This window comes from Nycticebus coucang, chromosome 10 (assembly GCF_027406575.1).
Source record: "Nycticebus coucang isolate mNycCou1 chromosome 10, mNycCou1.pri, whole genome shotgun sequence".
Taxonomy (NCBI): Eukaryota; Metazoa; Chordata; class Mammalia; order Primates; family Lorisidae; genus Nycticebus; species Nycticebus coucang.
The window spans coordinates 124,778,544-124,799,361 of NC_069789.1; the positions used below are offsets into that span (position 1 = coordinate 124,778,544).

Here is a 20,818-nt window from a genome sequence, read left to right on the forward strand (position 1 = left end):
CTCATGCCTGTAATCTCAGCACTCTGGGAGGTAGGCTGAGGAGGGTGGATCACCTGAGCTCAGGAGAATTCCAGATCAGCCTGAGCAAGAATGAGACCCCCGTCTCTAAAAATAGCCAGGTGTTGTGGCAGGCGCCTGTAGTCCCAGCTACTCAGGAGGCTGAAGCAAGAGGATCACCTGAGCCTAAGAGTTTGAGGTTTCTGTGAACTATGGCACCACAGCACTTTACCGAGACTCTGTCTCAAAAAAATCTCCCCTAAAATTTGGCTCTAAACAGCTACACTTATCTGTGGATGCGCATGTCACTGCCACTTCACTTTGTCGGATGCAGTTGGGCCTCTGAGTTTTTAAATTTTAAAATTTTCATTTTAAATATTGTCTGTATTTTTAAATAAAGAACCAGTGATGTCAGGAAAAAAAAAAAAATCTCCCCTAAATCCAAGTCAGGGCTGGACATGGAAATGTCTTAACCTAGGCCCACAGACCTCCAAAGGGCCAGTGGACAGAGTCCAGCCTGTCTATGAATTTGGATGATGAAAAACATAAAAACATTCTTATGTTTCACATTATTGCTGCTACAGACACCTTGAAATATCACTTTCGTTCATCACTACTTCTCAATTACACAGTGGCTATTGGACCCACTGCCAGATCTTGTTATTTGATAGATTTTTTTTTTTTTTTTTGGGATAGAGTCTCACTCTGTTTCCTGGGGTTGAGTGCCATGTTGTCATAATAGCTCACAGCAACCTCAAACTCTTGGGCTCAATTGATCCTCTTGCCTCAGCCTCCCCAGTAGCTGGGACTACAGGCATCCACCATAATGTCTGGCAAGATTTTCTGTTTTTTTTTTTTTGTAGAGGCAGGGTTTAGCTTTTGCTCAGGCTGATCTTGAATTCCTGTGCTCAAGCGATCAGTTCAGGAGTAAGCCACTGACCTCCTGCCCCCTTCTTCTACACTTTGGCACAATCCTTTTCTACCTCTAGCCTCAGACATCCCCTCCTCTGAGAAGCCCTCCCTGATTCTTTCCCCTCGCCCAGGCTGGGTCAGGCACCTTGCCTGGGCTGCCATCCCCCTTGAGATTCCCCTATCTCAGTCCTGACCCCTCTGCCTGTGCCCGCCATTCACGCACCATCCCACCCCACAGCCTTAGCTCTTAGCACAGTGAATGCTCTGTGCTGTTATTCATTGGCTGAGGTGTCTGTCCCCCAGTGAACCGACTTGGTCACTGCTGCTGTGCCCCCCAACCATTGCTGAATGAACCTCCTGATGCCACCTACCTCAAAGGAAACCTCTGCCTCCTCTTCTTCACCCTCCTCGGCGTTCTCTCCTCCCTCCTCCAAGTGGCAGCTCTGGGGAGGGGGCATCAGTTAAAGAATTATATGAACAAAGGAGATACCCCAATGCTGGCCCCACCCTTAAAGTGGACAGGCACTGCAATTGGGGAGGAAACCCCCCTAGACGGGGTGGGCTTACCTTTGCCATGATGTCGGCATAGGCCATATACAGATAATCCTCGTCCAGTTTGCTGAGGAAGCCAGAGGGATATAGTCAGGCCCAACAGAGAGGACCCCATCTTTTAACAGCCTCCAGTTTCCTCTGGAGACTTAACCCTCCCCACGCTCAGGTTGTGTGGTTCAGCTGGAGTGGTCTGTTCATTGCCAGGGTGGCATGTGACGAAGGCAGAGCCAATGAGTACTTTGTATTTGTTTGGCCCCAATAATAGATAAGAGTTGGCATGTGGTCTAGAGTTCATCCTGGGCATTTTGCTGGAGCTGTTGGTGAAGGTACTCCCTTTCCCCCAGGGATACTAACATGGAGCAATGGGAGGCTGGAGCTACCAGGGCCAGCTTGCCACCTGTTGCTTCCCTTAACAATTATAATCAACCACCTTCTCCTTAGGTCCCCTCTATAATGGCCAACGCCTACAGGGTGATTACGTTAACACCATTTAGTCCCTGTTCTAAGTGCTTTAAATATATTAACAAATTAATTCTCACTATATACCTCTTGGGTAGGTATATTACAAGCTTTATTTTTCAGATGAGGGAATTAAGGCACAAAGATCCCTCTTGGCTGAGGTCACACAGCTTGCTCTGGGATTCAACTCGGATAGTCTAACTCCAAAGCCATTGCTCTCCCACAGCATAGAAAACAGGATACTCAACTTCCTAGTTGCCCTTGCAGCTATTGGTGGCGTGATGTCAGAATTCTGGCCAACAAGATATGTGTGGAAGTCCACGGGAGAGAGCTTCCCTTCTTAGGTAAAAAGAGCTTAAAGAGGCAAGCTGGGGAAGGGTTCTCCTTCTTTCTGCCTGGTATGTGGTTGTGATGTCTGGAAGTGCAGCATCCATCTTGTGACCACAAGACAAAGGCAAAGAAGGGCAAAGCAGAAAGCTACAAAGAGGCTGGGCGGTCATGGCAGGCGCCTGTAGTCCCAGCTACTCGGGAGGCTGAGATAGGAGGATCGCTTGAGCCCAAAAGTTTGAGGTTGCTGTGAGCTATGACATCACAGCTCTCTACCCAGGATGACATAAGACTCTATCTCAAAAACAAACAAACAAAAAAACAAACAAATAGGCCAGGTGCAGTGGCTCACGTCTATAGTCCCAGCACTTGGGAGGCCGAGGTGGGTAGATTGTTTGAGCTCACAGGTTCCAGACCAGTCAGACTCAAAGCGAGACCCCGTGTCTAAAAAAATAGCTGGGCGTTGTGGAGGGTGTGTGTAGTCCCAGCTACTTGGGAGGCTGAGGCAAGAGGATCACTTGAACCCAAGAGTTTAAGGTTGCTGTGAGCTAAGACTCCACAGCACTCTACCAAGGGTGACCAAATGAGACTTTGTCTCAAAAAACAAACAAACAAACAAAAAGAAGCAAGCTAGAAAGGACCCAGGTCCCTGCCAATGAATACCCTTGTGCCACACATCCCTGTGCCTCTGTTTCCTCATCTGGAAAAAAGAGTTGAAATAGGATTGATCTCATGGTATGAAGATTAAGTGGGAGGATATCTATGTCAAGTGTGGAGTGTGGTGCCTGACACACGCCAAGCACGTGATGAATGCAGCAGCTGGGGCATCCTTGTTACTTCTTATTCCTAAGCCTGCCATTAGCCCATATGAAGCCTTTGAGTGATAAGAAAAAATGCCCCCTACCACTTCTATCTGTTGGATATTTGTCATACATGGAAAAATGTTTTATAACATACTGATTTTTTAAGTCTTTTAATTTTTATTACTCAAAAAAGCCTCATTTTCTTATTTAGCTTTCTGACTCTGTGCTTGTGCCTTCAACACATTCAGAACGATTTTCTGCTCCTCAGTAAGGGAAGCACGCTTGATCCTGTCACGAACACATTTAGCACACATGGAACCACCATAGGCTCTGCTGACATGTTTTTTTTTGTTTTTGACAACCACATAAGGACTTAAGGAGTCACAGCTTGAACCCCTCGATGTCTGCCTGGGCACGCAGTTTGGTACTTTCCCAACTTTCTTGGTATAAAGGTAAACAATTCTATTACCAGGGGTTCCGGACAGCCTGGTTTTGTTAGAGGCTGTATTGTAGGAAAGCCTATGACGGTATGTCTAACGCTGCATCATTCTGAGTGCCTGGAGACAGCGTCCCTGGAAGCATAACACACTGACTTTGTCTGAGCAAGACACTTTCTTCTGGAAAGGCCTATCGACATTGCCTGTGATATGAACCCCTCTGATGAGATGCCCTGTAAAGTGCAGCCCACATAACAGGCAGCCTTGCCTGCTCTAGTAAAGTCACTTTTAAAGATCAGCTGTGGGGCTCCCCCCAGAACCCAGAAGGCCTGCCTCTTGAGGTACAGAGAGTTTGTTGGGATTGGGGGTGGGGTACTGAGTCTCTTTCCTAGGACCCTGGGGACATTTCTGAGGCTCTGAGGAGAGTCCTCACCTCTTTTCAGTCAGGGCGGTGCGGCTGAAGTGTAGGACCAGCTGGTGCAAGGGGTCTGGCTTCTTCTCCTCCACTTCTTCTTCCTCTTCTTCCTGCTCTCCAGCTTTCTGAGGGGAGGGAGGAGCTGAGGAGGTTTCTAGAGTTCTTTCCTATCTTTCCCCATAGAATTGCTGGGTTGGAATTTTTTCTTTTCCTATATCCTGCACCGTACTTTGGGTCTATCCAAGCCAGGCTCTGACATTTCTTTTTCTTTTCTTTCTTTCTTTCTTTTTTTTTTTGAGACAGTCTCACTCTGTTGCCCTGGATAGGGTGCCGTGGTGTCGTAGCTCTCAGCAACCTCAAACTCTTGGGCTCAAGTGATCCTCATGCCTCACCTTCCCACGTACCAAGACTACAGGTGCCCACCACAATTCCTGGCTAATTTTTCTAATTTTAGTAGAGATGGGGTCTCACTCTTGCTTAGGTTGTTCTTGAACACATGAACTCAAGCAATCCACCTGCCTCGGCCTTCCAGAGTGCTAGGATTAAAGGTGTGAGCCACTGCTCCCAGCCTCTTTTTTTTTTTTTTTTGAGATGAGGTCTCACTATGTTGCCCAGGCTGGTCTCCAACTCCTGGGCTCATGTGATCCTCCTGTTTCAGTCTCTGGAGTATCTGGGATTATAGACACAAGCCACTAAACTTAGCTAGGGGCTGCCATTTCTATACTCCTCAAGGTGGAAGGCTTGGAGGTATGCAAAGGGTGGTCTTGGAGCCAAGCCATATCCAGCCCTGCTCCCACATTCCCAGGTGGTCCCGCTCACTGAAAGGTCATCTATCATGCGGTCCTCAAAACTGTGGTCTTCAGTCAGGATCCATGCGGCCTTATAGCTCTCCAGGAGCATGTTACACGCCCGGTGCCTGCAGGGAAAGGGCTAGAGTCACTGAAATGTCTCACGATGCTTCCTGACCTCTTATGCATTTGCCACCCCGAGACCCTATGGTGTCAGCACTCCATCCTCTGGACTCCCCACCTACCCTACTCCCACGGCTCTTCAAGTTCCCCTTCTCCCTGGGGGCCTTACGTGGGCAGGTTGTACAGAGGCGTCATCCGGAAACAGGCCACAACTGCCCGTCGTCGCTGCTTAGACAAAAGCTTGTGCCACACGGCCTTCTTGGATTTGTAAGGGTGCTCAATCTGGGGGAGGAGGGCGGTTTGTCAGGTCCCCAGTCCGTGCCTCTAGCCCGATTCCCAGTTTTGGGTGAAAATGCCCATCTGCGCCCATATTCAGAGCCAACCCGCAAGGCAGAAGGTGCGAGTCACAAATCTGGCTCTGTCCGCACACCTAAATTTCCATCCTAGACACTGTCCACTACCCAGGTCCTGCCCCAATTCCAAGGTCCATCCAAGGCCCTGCCCACAAACTCAAGGCGTCTCCACTAGTCCCTAACCCCAGACCCAAAATCCTGTCCCTAGCCACCAGATTAAGCAGGTTTCTCCCTCAGATCCAGGGTTCCAGCTCCTGCCCCGCCCCCAAACTTAATCTTCCCCGGCAGGCCCCGCCCATAGACTCAAGGCCAGCTCCAGGCCCCGCCCAGAGGCACGTCTTTGGAGGCGCAGCAGTCAGAAGCCTCAGCACCTGGTCCAGGTGGTAGAGCACGGCAGACACCTCCTGGACTCTGCGCACGATTTTCTCAGGGTCGTCAGCGTCTTCCTCGCGGCCCGGGACGCCCCAGTATAGGGCCATCTGCCAGCGAAGAGATGGGGAGCCTTCCACCTGAGGGAGGGAGGCAGGAGGAAGGCTGGCGTAAGGGCATCTCCCTGGCCCTCTTTCGCCTTCCACTTCTCAGCTTCTCCGAGGGTACCTTTCCCTTTTTTTTTTTTTTTTGCAGTTTTTGCTAGAGTGCCATGGCGTCACAGCAACCTCAAACATCTGAGCCCAAGTGGTCCTCCTGTCTCAGCCTCCCTAAGTAGCTGGGTCTACAGACGTCCACTACACGCCTGGCTACTTTTTCTATTTTTAGTAAAGACGGGGTCCCACTCTTGCTCAGGGTGGTCTTGAACTCCTGCGCTCAAGTGATCCATCTACCTCAGCTTCCCAAAGTGTTAGGATTTTTTTATTTTCTTTTTCCTTTTTTTTTTTTTTTTTTTTGCAGTTTTTGGCCCGCCACCTCCAGCATATGGGGCTGGCGCCCCACTCCTTTGAGCCACAGGCACTGCCCAAGTGTTAGGATTTTTTTTTTTTTTTGCGGATTTTGGCTGGGGCCAGGTTTGAACCCGCTACCTATGGTATATGGGGCTGGCGCCCTACTCCTTGAGCCCCCCAAAGTGTTAGGATTACAGGCATGAGCCACTGTGCCAGCTGAGGGTCCCTTTCTAAGGGTCCCTGTCCCCCTTTCAATATTGTTAGGATTGAGGGGGCAAGTGCATGTGAAGGTCCTTTGGTAAGTGCTCAAACATCAGCTATTATTGTTACTATTCTGACCTGCCCCTTCCATTGCTTACCTTTCCCTGAAGGTGAAGGTTGTTTTGCAGAAACTCTCGAACCTCTTCATCTGTGTCTTTCTGGGGAGACACGGCCACACAGGGTCACCCTGGGGGTCCCAGCCTCATCCTTGGCCCACACCCTCCCTGCCACCCTGGAACCTGGTGAGAGATTTTTGTGGGGGGAGACCCAAGGGAAATTGAAGGAACTCAAAGGTTGACAGTGGTCAGAGAGGTGTCCTAGAGAGGACTAGAGGGCCAAAGAGGCACATTGAAAAGACAGCCTTGAGGGGCCTTATGGGGGTCTGAGAGGAGTACGGGGTGATGAGAGATGTCATCAAGGGTCAAATATGGCCCAAAAAGGGACTATTCAGTTCAGGGGAAGGTCAGAGTTGGAAACAGGAGGGGTAAGGGGTTATGGAGGCAGGGAGATCAGCAGAGGTCATAGGAGACCTGGTAGGTCAAACAAGTCACCATTACCCATGGGCTGGGGATATGGAGGTCAGCAGGGTGGGGAATCCTTAATGTCTCAGAAGAGGGACTCTCAAGGACCAGAGTGAGGGGTCAGCAGGGCCCTGGAGAGGTCTTTGGGGTCTCAGGAAGAGTCAGTAGGTCCTAGGAAAAGCCTGGGGTCCTAAGGAAAAAGGGCCTTTGGAATTCCAGGAAAGGGGTCCTGTGATACCAGGGGAGGAGGCAGGGGTCTTTAGGGCCCCTGGAGCAGGGTGGCAGGGTGTCTAGCAAGGGGGAGGGTTGTAGAAGTTTTGGGGCAGAATCCTGGAGGGCTCCTTGGGGTCCCTGAGGCTGAACAAAATAGGGGGGATTGGCCTTGCTGTCCCATACAAAGGGTAGGTGCAGCCCTAGGAGGCTTCCAGAGGGCTTAAGAAGTTCTTAGGGCAGGGGCGGCGCCTGTGGCTCAAGGAGTAGGGCGCCGTTCCCATATGCCGGAGGTGGTGGGTTCAAACCCAGTCCCGGCCAAAAAAAAAAAAAAAAAGGAAGTTCTTAGGGCAGGGTCAATTGGTCCCCAGGATGCTTGAGCTCTCAGAGGTTTGGATGAGCTCTTCTGAAGGGGCTTTTAGGACCCAGGGGGAATACTCAGGTCACAGGGATAGGGATTGGCAGGGTCCTGAAAGAAAGGGGAGGTGAGCTGGAGGGCTCAGCAGGAACCCAGATGTTCAGTCCTGAGGAAACGGGAGGGTTCTATGGATCTCAAGGGGACTTGGGGAGTCTTCAAGGGTTCAGGGGAGTCTCAGGGGACTCCTGGTATCTTTTTGGGAGGGATTCTCAGGTCTCAGCAGGTTCAGCCTGTTCCTAGAGGGGTTAGTGGGGTCCTGCAGAGCTCATTTGGGTCACGTGGGTCTTAGAGGCATTTCGAGGTTTCACTGGGGTCCCAGTTAGGGTCCCCAGGCCTGCAATGCTCTCGCAGTATCTTGAGTGGGGTCTTCAGCAGCCTGGCAGAGAGCTCAGGGCATCTCAGAGGGCTCAATTAGTCCTCAGGTCCCTGAAGGGGGATTTAGCAGGGTCCTAAGTGAGGGCTCCCAGGGACCTAGGAGGCTCAGTGGGGTGCTGGGTGGGATCCTGGCAGGTTCCCAGGATGGGCTGTGCAGGCACCAGGGCGTAGCGGGTCTTGGCCAGTGTGATGAGGTCCTGGTCGGTGGGTGCACACATGTTCAGGCCAATCGGCAGCATCTTCTTGAGTGTAGCCACGATCAGTGATGTCTGCACAGAGTACCGGTCCCCCCGGCGCTTCTTCTTGGTGCGTTCCTGGTCCGAGCCACCTGACTGCAAGGACATAGAGCTCAGCATCGACCTAAGTCCTGAGCCCATGCCTCAGCCCAAACCTGTAGTCATTGGCCACACTTCTGCCTGGGTACCAGACACCTCCCCAATGCCAACCTTAGAGTACATCCACATTCCACCCCAGATATCACTGATTCTCCACTTCAGACCCCCCAGGCCTGACCACAACCCCCCCCAGACCCAACCCTGCATCCCCAATTTATTTCTATTTAAAAAGAAATTTTTATTTTGAGGGGTAAGTTGGACTATGTTGCCCAGCCTGGACTTGAACTCCTGGGCTCAAGCGATCCTCCCACCTCAGCCTCCCAAGTACCTGGGACTATCAGCACACATCACCACGCCCAGCTCCAATTTCTTTTCTTTTCTTTCTTTTTTTTTTTTTTAGACAGAGTCTGTTGCTGTGGGCAGAGTGCTGTGGCATCATCATAGCTCACAGCAACCTTAAACTCTTGAGCTAAAGTGATCCTCCTGCCTCAGTCTCCCAAGTAGCTGGGACTACAGGCACCTGCCACATGTCCAGCTAATTTTTTCTATTTTTAGTTTAGATGGGGTCTTGCTCTTAATCAGGCTGGTCTTAAGCTCCTGAGCTCAAGCAATCCACCCACCTTGGCCTCTTAGAGTGCTAGGTTTACAGGTGTGAGCCACCACACCTGGTCCCCAATATCTAACCTAAACCCTTCCAGATTTTCCCAAATTCTGGACCTTTCTCAAACTCTGGCAGTCCTCTCCCAGGATCCCGTAAGAACTCCCAGTACAATCCATACCCCTCCCAAGCATGCACAACCCCACACTTCATATCCCAAGACTGAGCTCCCAAGAATGACATAAAGATGCAGACCCACAAAGAGTCCCAGAGACAAGAGAAGTTGGGGAAAAAAGAGAGGGACACTGAGAGATTAAGACGGACAAGAGATGAGGAGACAGAAGATGCAAGAGACATCCAGAAAGATTTGGAAGCAGAGACACGGGGCTCAGAGTCCCACAGCCGTGTTCTGGAGTCCTGGGTGCAGACTCATGGCCAGGGCCACCCAGTCATGCCAATGAGAAGCCCCGATGACAAGCTTTGGCCAGAGCCACATCCACGCTGGCTGGCAATGTCGAGCATGACCCATGTGCCAGGCACTGCGGAAGGCCGCACATATACCAAGGTCACACAGCTAACTACCAACACAGGAATCCATCCCAAGTCTGTCTGATTCCAGAGCCCAAGCCTTAAACAAGAGTGCTACCTCCCCAACCATGCGTCTCGTGCCTTTCCCACCCCTGCCCTTGACCTCAGCCCACAATGCTTTTTTGCCAAAAGCTGAGGGTTGGACTGGGAATGGATGGTTGGGGGAGGGAGAGAGGGAGGGAGGATGGGGACTAGGAACCAGGATAAGGGGTGGGGAAAAGGGACAGGGGGTTTCTGTGGGGTATAGAGGCTGGGGTGTTAGGGGGAAGCAGGGAAGAGGATATTAACCAAGCGCCATGCGGAAGGTCCCAGATATGGGGCTGACCTGTACATCTCCCGCCTGCTTCACCGGATCACAGACAGAGACAAAAATGGTTACCCCGGCCCCGCAGAGAAGCCCAGACCCAACTCCAAGTTGGCAGTACCCAGCTCCTCTGCCCCACCCCACCATGTGTCCCCTAGCTGGTCATTTGGACCTTGGACCTTGGGTGGGAGTAAGTGGGTTTGTTCTTTAGGCCCCTGAAGAGGGAAGTTCTGAGAAGAAGAGAGAAGAAAAGGGGGATATAGGATAAGGGGGAGAGGAGAAAAGAAATGGGGGATGGGGAAGTGGGGAGGAGGATGAGAGGATTGGAGAAGAGATGGGAGGAAGGAAGAAGATGGAGGGGCAGGGAGGTGAGAGAGATGAGAGAAGAGGGAGATGAGGTGAGAGGGGCTGCTTTGAGGGCTGCAGGGAACGTGAGCAGACAGGATAGGTTCACTGGTGAGGACGGGTCAGGTAGGAAGCCCTGAAGGGTGCTCCCTCCCTCCCTGCAAAGTGCTCCTCCCAGAACCAAGCACCCACCTTAGCCATTTTGCTTTTGTTGTCAGCAGTCAGAAAGGACATGTTGTTGATTTCATTCTGGACCACAAAATTCTGCTCCTCACGCTTGAAATTCTGGTGTGGGAGGCAGGGTTGGGAATAGCTGGGTGAGGGGGACACCTGTGGGCAGCAGCTTCTCTGCCATGGGGAGGAGGGGCAGTGGGGGGGGCACTCACATGGGACTTGGACCAGTAGATGAAGATTTCACCCACCATCCTGAACAGCTCCTCTGCGTTGGGATTGGGCTCTGTCAGCCACTGTGCCCTGGGGTCAGAGGAAGGGCTGGTGAGAGATGGGGTGGGGACCCCAGGACAGGGGCCACACAGGAGCATCAAAGAGAGACAGGGTGGGGGACCAGGGGACATCCAATTGGAGGGATAGAGTTTTCTAGGGTAATCTGGCTATTCAGATGAACATTTAAATTTTGTTTTCCTAGTTTTAGTAGAGACAAGATCTTGTTCTTGTTCAGGCTGGTCTTGAACTCCTGAGCTCAAGCTATCCACCTGCCTTGGCCTCCCAAAGTGTTAAGATAACAGATGTGAGCCACCATGCCAGGCTTGACATTTATATTTTTTAAAGACTATTCCTTATAAGCATTTTTTTTCTTTCTCTGACCTCTTTTTTTTTTTTTTTTTTTTTGGTTTTTGGCCGGGGCTGGGTTTGAACCCGCCACCTCTGGCATATGGGACCAGCGCCCTACTCCTTGAGCCACAGGCACCGCCCCTTTCTCTGACCTCTTAATTGAAATACATACATATGAAACATACTATATATAATACACACATATTACATAACATACATATTTAAAAAGTCAACTTGGGCTGAGTGCTGTAATCCTGGCACTCTGGGACGGTGAGGCGGGCAGAACACTTGAGCTCAGGAATTCAAGATCAGCCTGAGCAAGAGTAAGATCCTATCTCTACTAAAATAGAAAAAACTAGCTGGGCATTATGGCAGGCACCTGTAGTCCTAGCTACTTGGGAAGCTGAGCATGAGGATCACTGGAGCCCAAGAGTTTGAAATTGCTGTGAGCTATGACACCATAGCACTCTAGCCTGGGACGACAGAGTAAGACTGTCTCAAAAAAAAAAAAAAAGTCAACTTGGTGAATTATTACAAAGTGAACATACTTAGTAACACCACTCAAATAAAAAAAAATAGAAGATTTTGGTCCCCAGAAGTACCCTCAGGCCCCTTCCCATTCACTGTCCCTTCCTCCTCATCAAAGAGGACCCTTATCCTGACTTCTAGAACTAGACCATAAATTATTATTATTTTTTGAGACAGAGTCTCAAGCTGTCACACGGGGTAGAGTGCTGTAGCATCATAGCTCACAGCAACCTCCAACTCTTGGGCTCAAGTGATCCTGTTGCCTCAGTTTTTCTATTTTTTTTAGTAGAGACAGGGTCTTGATTTTTGCTCAGGCTCATCTCAAACTCGTGAGCTCAAGCAATCCACCCACCTCGGCCTCCCAGAGTGCTAGGATTACAGGTGTGAGCCATTGCACCCAGCCTATAAAGTATTTTTTTAAAATCTGCTCTTGAGTATTACAAAAATAGGTGATATGACATACACTCTAGTTTTTGTTTTTCTGGCTTCTTTTATTCTGCCTAACATTTGTGAGACCCCTTCACACCGTTACACGTCACAACAGTTAGTTCACTTTCATTGCCATGTAGTCATCTGTTGTATGAATCTTCCACAATTTATCTGTTTATAACCTTTGACCCAGCACTGCCACTCTTAGGAACCTACTCTAGGGCACTGCCCATTCGTGAACACAAAGGTGAAGGTGCAAAGAAGAATAGTGCAACATGGTTAGTACCAGAGAAATCAATCAATTCACCCACCTCAGCCATCAGGGTCTGGTTTAAAAAAAATCAAACTAAGGCGGCGCCTGTGGCTCAGTGAGTAGGGCCCCATATACCGAGGGTGGTGGGTTGAAACCCAGCCCCCGCCAAACTGCAACAACAAAAAAAAAAATAGCTGGGCGTTGTGGCAGGCGCCTGTAGTCCCAGCTGCTCGGGAGGCTGAGGCAAGAGAATCACGTAAGCCCAAGAGCTGGAGGTTGCTGTGAGCCGTGTGATGCCACGGCACTCTACCGAGGGCAGTAAAGTGAGACTCTAGTCTCTACAAAAAAAAAAAAAAAAAAAAATCAAACTATATCCAACTGCAGAGAATGTCATACAACCACCAAGACAAAGAGGGGGGTTTACATTTCTTTCCTGGTGTCTTCTTGCATTAATTTTAAAAAGGCAAACTGTTCATTATCTAGCATTAGGGGAATGACAAAGAGACAGCCCCTCTTCACCACGTAGCACAGCAGACCCTGCTGGCCTGACAGCTGCCCTCCTTTCCCTGGTTAATAGACCTCAAATTTGCTCATCATCGTCTGGGCATGGTGGCTCACACCTATAAGCCATGGAACACTACTCAGGGTGACAGAGTGAGACTGTCTGAAAACAAAAATAAATTATATAAATAAACAGTGCTTCTTCTGATTTTGGGGAAATGTTGTGCTCATCCTTTTATTAAAGATCTGTTTCTGGGGAATTTAGGCTGACCAGGTCTGGACTCTTCCTTTCTTTTCTCAGTGCTAGAGGCGGCCGTGACTGTCAGGCTTCCCTGCACTCGTCAGACACCCTATCTACCCATGCCGGGAGACACAGTGTTGTGCAGGGAATGTGGGGTTGACACTGCAACCCTCACAGGGGGCTGAAGGAGAAAACACAAGTGGGCTGGCTTTTGTTGGGCCAATGTGGTGAAAGCCATGTAACCAGCCTTGAAGAATGACCCCCTTTCTAAGTTAGTTCTTTTTGCCTCAGACTTTATCAGTCAAGTCTAACAACCAGACTTAACTAGACTCCTCACAGGTCTTATCATCCATTACCAACAGCTGATTGTTTTTTTTTTTTTTTTGAGACAGAGTCTTACTCTGTCACCCTCAGTAGAGCGCCATTGCATCACAGCTCATGGCAACCTCAAACTCTTGGGCTTAAGTGGTTCTCTTGCCTCAGCCTCCTAAGTAGCTGGGGCTACAGGTGCCCACCACAATGCCCAGTTATTTTTGTTGCAGTTGTCATTGTTGTTTAACTGGCCCAGGCCGGGTTCAAATCCGCCAGCCTCAGTGCATGTGACCTGTGCCATTACCACTGTGCTATGGGTGCCGAGCACTCATAGCAATCTTAAACTCCTGGGCTCAAGCAATCCTCCTGCCTCAGCCTCCCAAGTAGCTAGGAGGTGCCCACCACAATGCCTGACTAGTTTTTCTATTTTTAATAGAGACAGGATCTTGCTCTTGCTCAGGTTGGTCTCGAACTCATGAGCTCAATCAATTCACCCACCAGAGTGCTAGGATTATAGGTGTGAGCCACCATGTCCAACCTCCTTTTTTTTTTTGACACAGAACTGTGATTCAGAAAGAAACCAGCTGATTCTTGAATCAGACCACCTGAAGACCTTGTGACCCCACCACCTTGACCTGCCTTCCACAGCCCACCATTAAAGCCCTTGCTACTCAGGGAGATGCATTTGAGATGGTTTCTCCCACCTGATGTCTTTTGCATTCAAATTCCTTTCTTCCTTAGCAATCTCTGTTGTCTTAACAATTGGATTTTTTTTTTTTTTTTTTTTTGCAGTTTTTGGCCAGGGCTGGGTTTTTGAACCCACCACCTCCGGCATATGGTGCCCGCGCCCTACTCCTTTGAGCCACAGGTGCCACCCAACAATTGGCTTTTTGTGTAGTGAGTGAGGAACCTAAGCTGGACCCCTTTGGGGATTAGGCAATAGCCAGAAGGGATGAGGAGGGGAGGATGGAGGGTCAGTTGGGAGCAGGTGGAACCTGGGAGAAGTGGCAGCAAATTAGGAGGGAGGGCCAGGAGGCACTCGAGGAGGCCGGGCTAGAGCCACGTGCTGACCTGTTATTGTCCACATAGCGGATGAGCAGTGGATACAGGGCGTACAGGTCCCTGCAGAGCACTGAGAACTCGTCCCGCACCAGTATCTCGCCCTCCTCAGCTTCCGCCTTGGCCTCCAGACGCAGCTGCTCCTCCTCAGCCACCACCTTTGCTGCCCGCTTGCGCAATCGCCCGATGGTGGGGATGAAGTGTGAGTGCAGGAGCTCAGGCCGTGCGCGGCTCACTATGGGCTGGGCAAACACTGCAGAGCACAGCGGTGAAGGCACTCAAGGCTGACTGCTCCCAACTTCAGCACCTGGCCTCTTACCTTGGGTCCCATTGCTAAGCTCTGATCCAGCTGCTGTACCTCTGACCCAGCAGCTATTATTTGACCCCAGCCTGACCCTGACCCCAAACATAGCCCTGAACACTGATCCCAACACTGACCTGAACCTAACACTGCGTCCCCATCCTATCACCTCAACTGGGCACAAGTCCTTGACCTCTGACTCCTGAGAACTGAATCTTCCCCTGATATTTTACCCTAACCCAGAAAGACCTGACCATGCCCAGGCTCTTGCCTATGATTTCTGACTGTGACCCCTGGCTACTTATTGTAGCCGCTGACCTTGACCCTGGCCTCTGATTCCAGCCCTGATCTCTAACTTGACCCTAATCCAAAACCTAATTGCTGACACAGAACTTCTGAACCAAGAATCACACTGCAGGAACCCATTTCTTGACTTCTGAACTAGACCTCTTAGCTGTCCATATCAGGAACCCTGATGCCTGGTCCTCTCATCCTTTGTATGAGGAACTCAGGCTTCTGATTCAACTCCTAACCACTGATATAACTCTCTTCAAGGTTCTAGAAATTCCAAATTTTGTCTGGAGAGCTCCCAGGACCCACCCCTCATCACCCCAGACCCTATGAAAGTGAGGTTCTGACCCTGGCCTTTTGACCCTAAGAACTCCTAAACTCTGGTCCCTCCCAATGTCCAGGAGACCATGGACCCCTGGGTCTCCTTTTGAGACCATCTGGCCAAGGGACCTCAAGCCACTGGCCCATCCCTCAGACCCAGCGACCCCCAGACCCACCAGCAAGTCTCTTCATCCATGAGGCCTCGTCAATGCCCAGGTTGTTGACAATGATTCGCAGGATGTTCCCCAACAGAGAGTTGAGGTGGTCAGAGGTGACAGCTGTGCAGGGTGGGGGGGCACCAGTGGTGGGAGGGGGTGTCTCAGGCCCACGCTCCCACCAGCGGGGCAAGTAGCTGCACAGCATGGGCAGCGTGATCTCGATGACGTGCGGCATCTCTGTGTAGCGGGCGCCTGACTCAGCCAGCCCTCCAATATCTGCCATGAGCCGTTCCAGCACCGGGATGTCAGGACACATCTCCTCCACACTGTTGGGGAGCCCCAGGACTGGGGTGCAGGGAGGAGTCAGGGCATGCCCTGGACCACAGCACCCTGACCTCCCTGGTAACACATCAGACATCACAGGACTGCCACCCACCTAAACTAGTCTCCCACACCTTATTCCTATAGTCTAACCCTCCTATCAACTACCTGGCCCAACTCACACACTGAAACTCAGTAGCCCCCAAATACTTCATATCCCCAAGCCTATCTGCTCCCTAAAATCTCACCCAATTTCCAATATCACCCCTAGAAATCTTCACTCCTAAAATCTCCCATATCCCGCAGTCCTACTATGCAGCATATTCTAAGAGAAATCCTTCCCAACCTCTCTGTGCCCCAGTCTAATCTCTCTGAATCCCTCAGCCAAACCTGTCCCTTAAAACCTATAATCCATCACTCACTGATGCTGGGCCAGGTGCTGTCCTGAGTGCTGGGAGCACAGCTGACCAAAAAAGACAAATTTCCTGCCCTGGAGCTTATATTCCCCTGAGATCCACACTTTGTCTAATTTCTGGACTGAGTGCTCAGGAGATTTTTGTCTGCTCACTGCTGAACACCAGGGGCCTCAGACAGTGCCTGATGCATAGTAGGTGTGTGGATCCATTCATTCGTTTGTTGAATGAATGGTTAAATGGGAGAATGAATCCATGTTTTCCCTTGATCCGCCTACAGTCAAATACCCCTCACCCCAAATGCAAGAATGTTGGAAAGTCCTGTCCACAAGCTTGATGTTGTCCTCAAAGGTCACCATTACTAAAATAACCCCCAAAGTTCCAAACTCCATCCCTGACCTCTTAATTCTCCCCATGTAACGGTCTTTAAATGTCTTCATACTACACAGCAGGGCCCCAGCAAACTCTGGGACTCCAGAATGTGCAGGGCAACCTCACCTGAGGAAAGATCAGCCCCACACAGCCCAGCCCCAGCCCACTTTCCCCCTACTCCCCCCACCCCAGCTTACTGGCCCGCTCTCGGGGAGACTTGGTGGTGTACACTGAACAGGCGTTGTACTCGTTTAGCTGAGGCTCCAGGAAGGCCACGGGCATAGCCGCTGCCAGGCGGGCCAGGCACTCCCCAAGGGCTGGTCGCAGCCTGGAAGAAGAGATAGCGCTTAGCCACCACGCTCCCCCTTTTCGGGGTCCTGGGTCCCATAACCTCACGCTCCATAGCAATGCCTTCTCCCAACGGTTGGAGCAGAGCTGCCACCCATCAGCGCACCCTAAGATCCCAAAGACTTCTGTGCTGGTTGAAGCAGCCTTCCCCCTGCACCACCACCCCCCCCACCCCACCCCCAGGATTGGCTTGCTGTATCAGTAGTCCTGGCTCCGGAGAGGTCACATGAACATTGCCTCTAGTATTCTGTGGCTCCTGGGTACCGTGAGTCCTCTAGCAGGGCAAACGTGTTACCCAGAGGCAACCAGGCATCCCCGTCAGCAGGTGCTGGTTTCCAGCCCGCCTCCACCTCCACCTCCACGGCTGGCCTTCCCCGGACGCCCTCACGTGGCTGCATTGAGGAACTGCAGCTGCCGCAGCAGGCCATCCAGGGGTTGATCTTTTTTTTTTGGTTTTTTGGCCGGGGCTGGGTTTGATATGGGACCGGCGCCCTACCCCTTGAGCCACAGGCGCCGCCGGGGTTGAGGATCTTTAACACCTCCTCTGCTTCCTCCCTTCCCTCCAGCCCCAGGACCCCCACCCTGCCCCAAACTATGAGTCCTTCTCCTTACTTTTCCACATAAGCGTTCTTGGTGGTTCCCAGAGAGTAAATACTGCACAGCGTTCGGTAGCAAGAGACCTGGACATCGTCCACTGAGAAAGAGGGAGGGTGGGGGTCTGGGACACGCCTACCAGACTAGTCCTCTCCCACCTCCTTGTTCCTCCTCTGTCTCCAAACAGGCCCCTGTAGGGCCAGCCTGCCATTTACTAGATTTGTGATTTGAATAAGTACCAACTCTCTTTTAGCCTCAGTTTCCCTCTGTGTAAATATAGTGCCTTTCTCACAAGATAGGTATGAGGATCAAGTGAGTAAGTTTGTGAAGAGGTCACACAGCAGATACTAGGTAAAGGCTGGTTGCTTTTTCCCAGGACAGGAGTCATGGGTCTTTAATGAAAGCCATGGGCACTTTCTCTGGGAAAATGCTGCCATACCAACAATTTCAGGTTGTCCACATACCTCCCAGAAGGTCAAGTTAAAAGCCTCAGGGACTTCACCAATGCCATGAGGCAAAAAGAGGGCCTGGGCTGACTCTAGATCAAAGAGACAGAGACCAAATGCAGTGGGAGAAAATTGACTGGATTCTGAAGGTTTTAAAAAAAGAAAAGACATGGCTCGGTGCTGTAGCACAGTGGTTATGGTACCAGCCACATACACAGAGGCTCGCAGGTTCAAACCCAGCCCCAGCCAGCTAAACAACAATGACAACTACAACCAAATAAAAGAAAACAAATAGCCAGCCATGGTGGCCGGTGCCTATAGTCCCAGCTACTTGGGAGGGCTACATTTTGCAGGTAATGAGGATAATTTAAATATGATCAGGTTCCACGTGATAATGATTTTGTGGTTGAATGAGATAATCTTCTAGGAGATGCAGGCTGAACATGAAGGGATGAAGTGTCCCAGTGCCAGCAATGTACACTCAAAAGCTCAACAACAAAAAAATGTGTACTTTCCCCCGTAAAGTAAAAGGTGAAGCAGGTGGGGCAAATTCAAATAAACAGTGAGCTCAGACACAGCTCCAAGCTCCACCATCCCTCAGTCCCCACAGCCCACCAGCCCTCCAGTCCATCCTGGACACCTCCCGCTGGGTGTTGCAAACTCATCTCAGCATTTCCCTCTGTACCCAACTTGCTGCTTCTTCCACTATCTCATGGGGGCCCCACCGTTCCCAGGTCTCCAGGCCAAGGCCCTCGGCACCACTCTGAATGCCTCCCTTCCAAGGCCCATCTTCTGGGCCTCCTGAGTGTCTCTCCCTCCTGCCCTTCCCAGGGCTCCACCTGGGTCTAGGCCACATCTTAGAAGCCTCCACACAAAACCAGGCACCCCACTGAGTGTTTCATGTTTCCTGTGTCTCTTCAACCATCCTGTGTGTTACATACTATCTTCACTGTATGACAAGATCCCGGGCTGTACCAAACTCCAGATGGTAGGAAAAACATGGCAGACACCTCTAGCTGACCCCAGATCTACTCTTACCTTCTTCGTGTTCTTTCTTTCTTTTTAGTAATAAACCTCCCATATTTATTTCAACATATGACTCCCAGAACAAAGACCACTTTCCTAGCCTCCCTGCAGTGATGTGGCCATGTGCTCAGTTGGACCAATGGACTATAAGCAGAAGGGATGTGGGCTGCTTCTAGGTGATTCTTTAAAAGAACTGAAGTGCCTTCCTCTTTGCTTTTTCTTCTCTTCTGTGAGCTAGAAGGAGGATGTAATGAGCCACCCTGATCCTGGGGATAATGGCAATATTTGAGGGAAGGCTGGGCTTCTGATGTTGGCATCCATTTAAAAGTAGACTGTTACATGAGAAGGAAATCTTGCCCAAGCTACAGTGAGTGAGGGTCTTTTGTTACGGTGGCTAAACTCATATCCTAATTAACTCATTCTCTCTCTCTCTCTTTTTTTTGAAACAGTCTCACTTTCACCCTGGGGAGAGTGTCATCATGTCATAGACTGCTGTAATGTCATAGCTCACAGCAACCTCAAACTCCTGGGCTTAGGAGATCCTCTTGCCTCAGCCTCCCAAGTAGCTGGGAATACAGGTGCCACAACACCCAGCTAACTTTTCTATTTTTAGTAGAGATGGGGTCTTCTTGGTCAGGCTGGTCTTGAACTCCTGGGTGTTCCTCGGCCTTCCAGAGTGCTAGGATTACAGGCATGAGCCACCATGCCCGACCTTTAACTCATTCTCTTACCTACCAATTTGCTGACTAAGTGCATTGCTTACAACAAGAAATCTGCACACAAAAACACCTGGGGACTCTCTTAGGCACTGCGACAGGATTGGTGGTATAGGCCAAATTGATGCCCCTGCCCTCCACCGCCCTGCCTCCTGCCCACAGGGTCAGGGGCCCTTACAGATGACGTCATCTCCAAACTGGTGCTGGGCGATGTGCTGGAAGAGCGTGGTGAGGACCGGCAGCAGTGCCACAGTGGTGTAGGTGAGGTTCTGGCCCACGCCCTTCACCTGGGTGCGCGCCTGTGACACCTTGCCCAGCCGCAGGTTCTCTACCATCTTCTCAATGTCCTCTGAGGCACTCTCAAAGAAGGAGCGGAGACCTGCCTTCACGATCTCAGGACCTGACTTCATCACTGTCCTGGGAGGGAGGTGGGAGAACCCCAGTTCTAGAATCTGCGACTCCATGTTGCAGAGAGTCTAGGAGAGCAGGGGCTAGGGCAGGGGCCCAATCAGAGCAGGAGTGGGTGCCACGGGGAGCATGCCATGGCCCTACCTGGCATCCAGGGAGCGTGCCAGGATGTGAAGACAGTTGACCACAGCTGGGGCATCTGTCCCTGGAGAGGAAGACAGGCCAGGGGAAACAAAGGCTACGAGGACAGCATCTTCCTCTGTATCCACCCAATCCTTCTCTCCCTGACCCCAACCCCTGCCTGGGCTTCCACAGCTCTCTGAACTTCCTCCTCACCCCGGCTCAGACCCTTGTGGGATATCTCTATCTAAGGACGGGTCTGTTTTTCCCACTGGCCTGGGAGCTCCATGAGGGCAGGGTCCAGGCATGTCAGTTACTGCCCTGTTCCCAGGACCACCCAGTCCATGTCTGGGTCCAGAGGAAAAACACAATGAAGGTTGTTCACAGTAAGACAGAACCTGGGAAATATTTCTTCAGGGTGGTGCTGGCAATGAAGGAAAGAGAGGACTCGAGAGGAAGGCTGGGGGAGCAGGGCCACTTACCAAAGAGAGAGACTCGGTGGCGGACAAGAGCAGCAAGTTTGCAGAAGAGGCTGAGGAAAGAGAAGGGGGCCAAGGACGGGGGAGCAGGGAGTGAAGAGGCGAAGGGGCCAAGGGCAGTGGTGCCCCAGTTAGTGACAGGGACAGAGAGGATGGGGAGAGAGGTGCGGAAGACAGAACAGATGGGATGGGCAGGGGGCAGAGAGATAGGCAAGCAGGACAGTCAGTAACTGGAATGCTGGGGGTGGGAGGGATCAGACTTTCTGACAGGGTGACCAACTGTCACTGAGTTTAAGAGCCCCACATCCTGGGAAACTCCTTAGTCTCAGGTAAATCTTGGTGACTGGGCACCCTAGCCCTTTAATCACCTTTGCAGGTAAAGTGGTCAGG

General features: G+C 51.0%; 1 protein-coding gene across 2 annotated transcripts in view; it reads right to left on the reverse strand.

Annotated features, from left to right (window-relative positions):
- The window catches only part of RYR1 (ryanodine receptor 1), a 124,152-nt gene that overhangs the window by 44,934 nt on the left and 58,400 nt on the right, over positions 1-20,818 (reverse strand). The window contains exons 61-78 of one of the 2 annotated variants that reach the window (XM_053605581.1): positions 20,432-20,481; positions 19,974-20,034; positions 19,600-19,838; positions 17,252-17,333; positions 16,489-16,619; positions 15,204-15,530; positions 14,127-14,367; positions 10,386-10,473; positions 10,192-10,284; positions 9,676-9,690; positions 7,991-8,161; positions 6,404-6,463; positions 5,538-5,675; positions 4,983-5,095; positions 4,722-4,818; positions 3,921-4,027; positions 1,477-1,528; positions 1,281-1,352 (exon numbers count right to left, since the gene is read on the reverse strand). In XM_053605581.1, coding sequence (XP_053461556.1) covers positions 1,281-1,352; positions 1,477-1,528; positions 3,921-4,027; positions 4,722-4,818; positions 4,983-5,095; positions 5,538-5,675; positions 6,404-6,463; positions 7,991-8,161; positions 9,676-9,690; positions 10,192-10,284; positions 10,386-10,473; positions 14,127-14,367; positions 15,204-15,530; positions 16,489-16,619; positions 17,252-17,333; positions 19,600-19,838; positions 19,974-20,034; positions 20,432-20,481 — 2,137 coding nt within the window. The remainder of the gene's footprint in view (positions 1-1,280; positions 1,353-1,476; positions 1,529-3,920; positions 4,028-4,721; positions 4,819-4,982; positions 5,096-5,537; positions 5,676-6,403; positions 6,464-7,990; positions 8,162-9,675; positions 9,691-10,191; positions 10,285-10,385; positions 10,474-14,126; positions 14,368-15,203; positions 15,531-16,488; positions 16,620-17,251; positions 17,334-19,599; positions 19,839-19,973; positions 20,035-20,431; positions 20,482-20,818) is intronic. The other variant, XM_053605582.1, reaches the window with a different exon arrangement.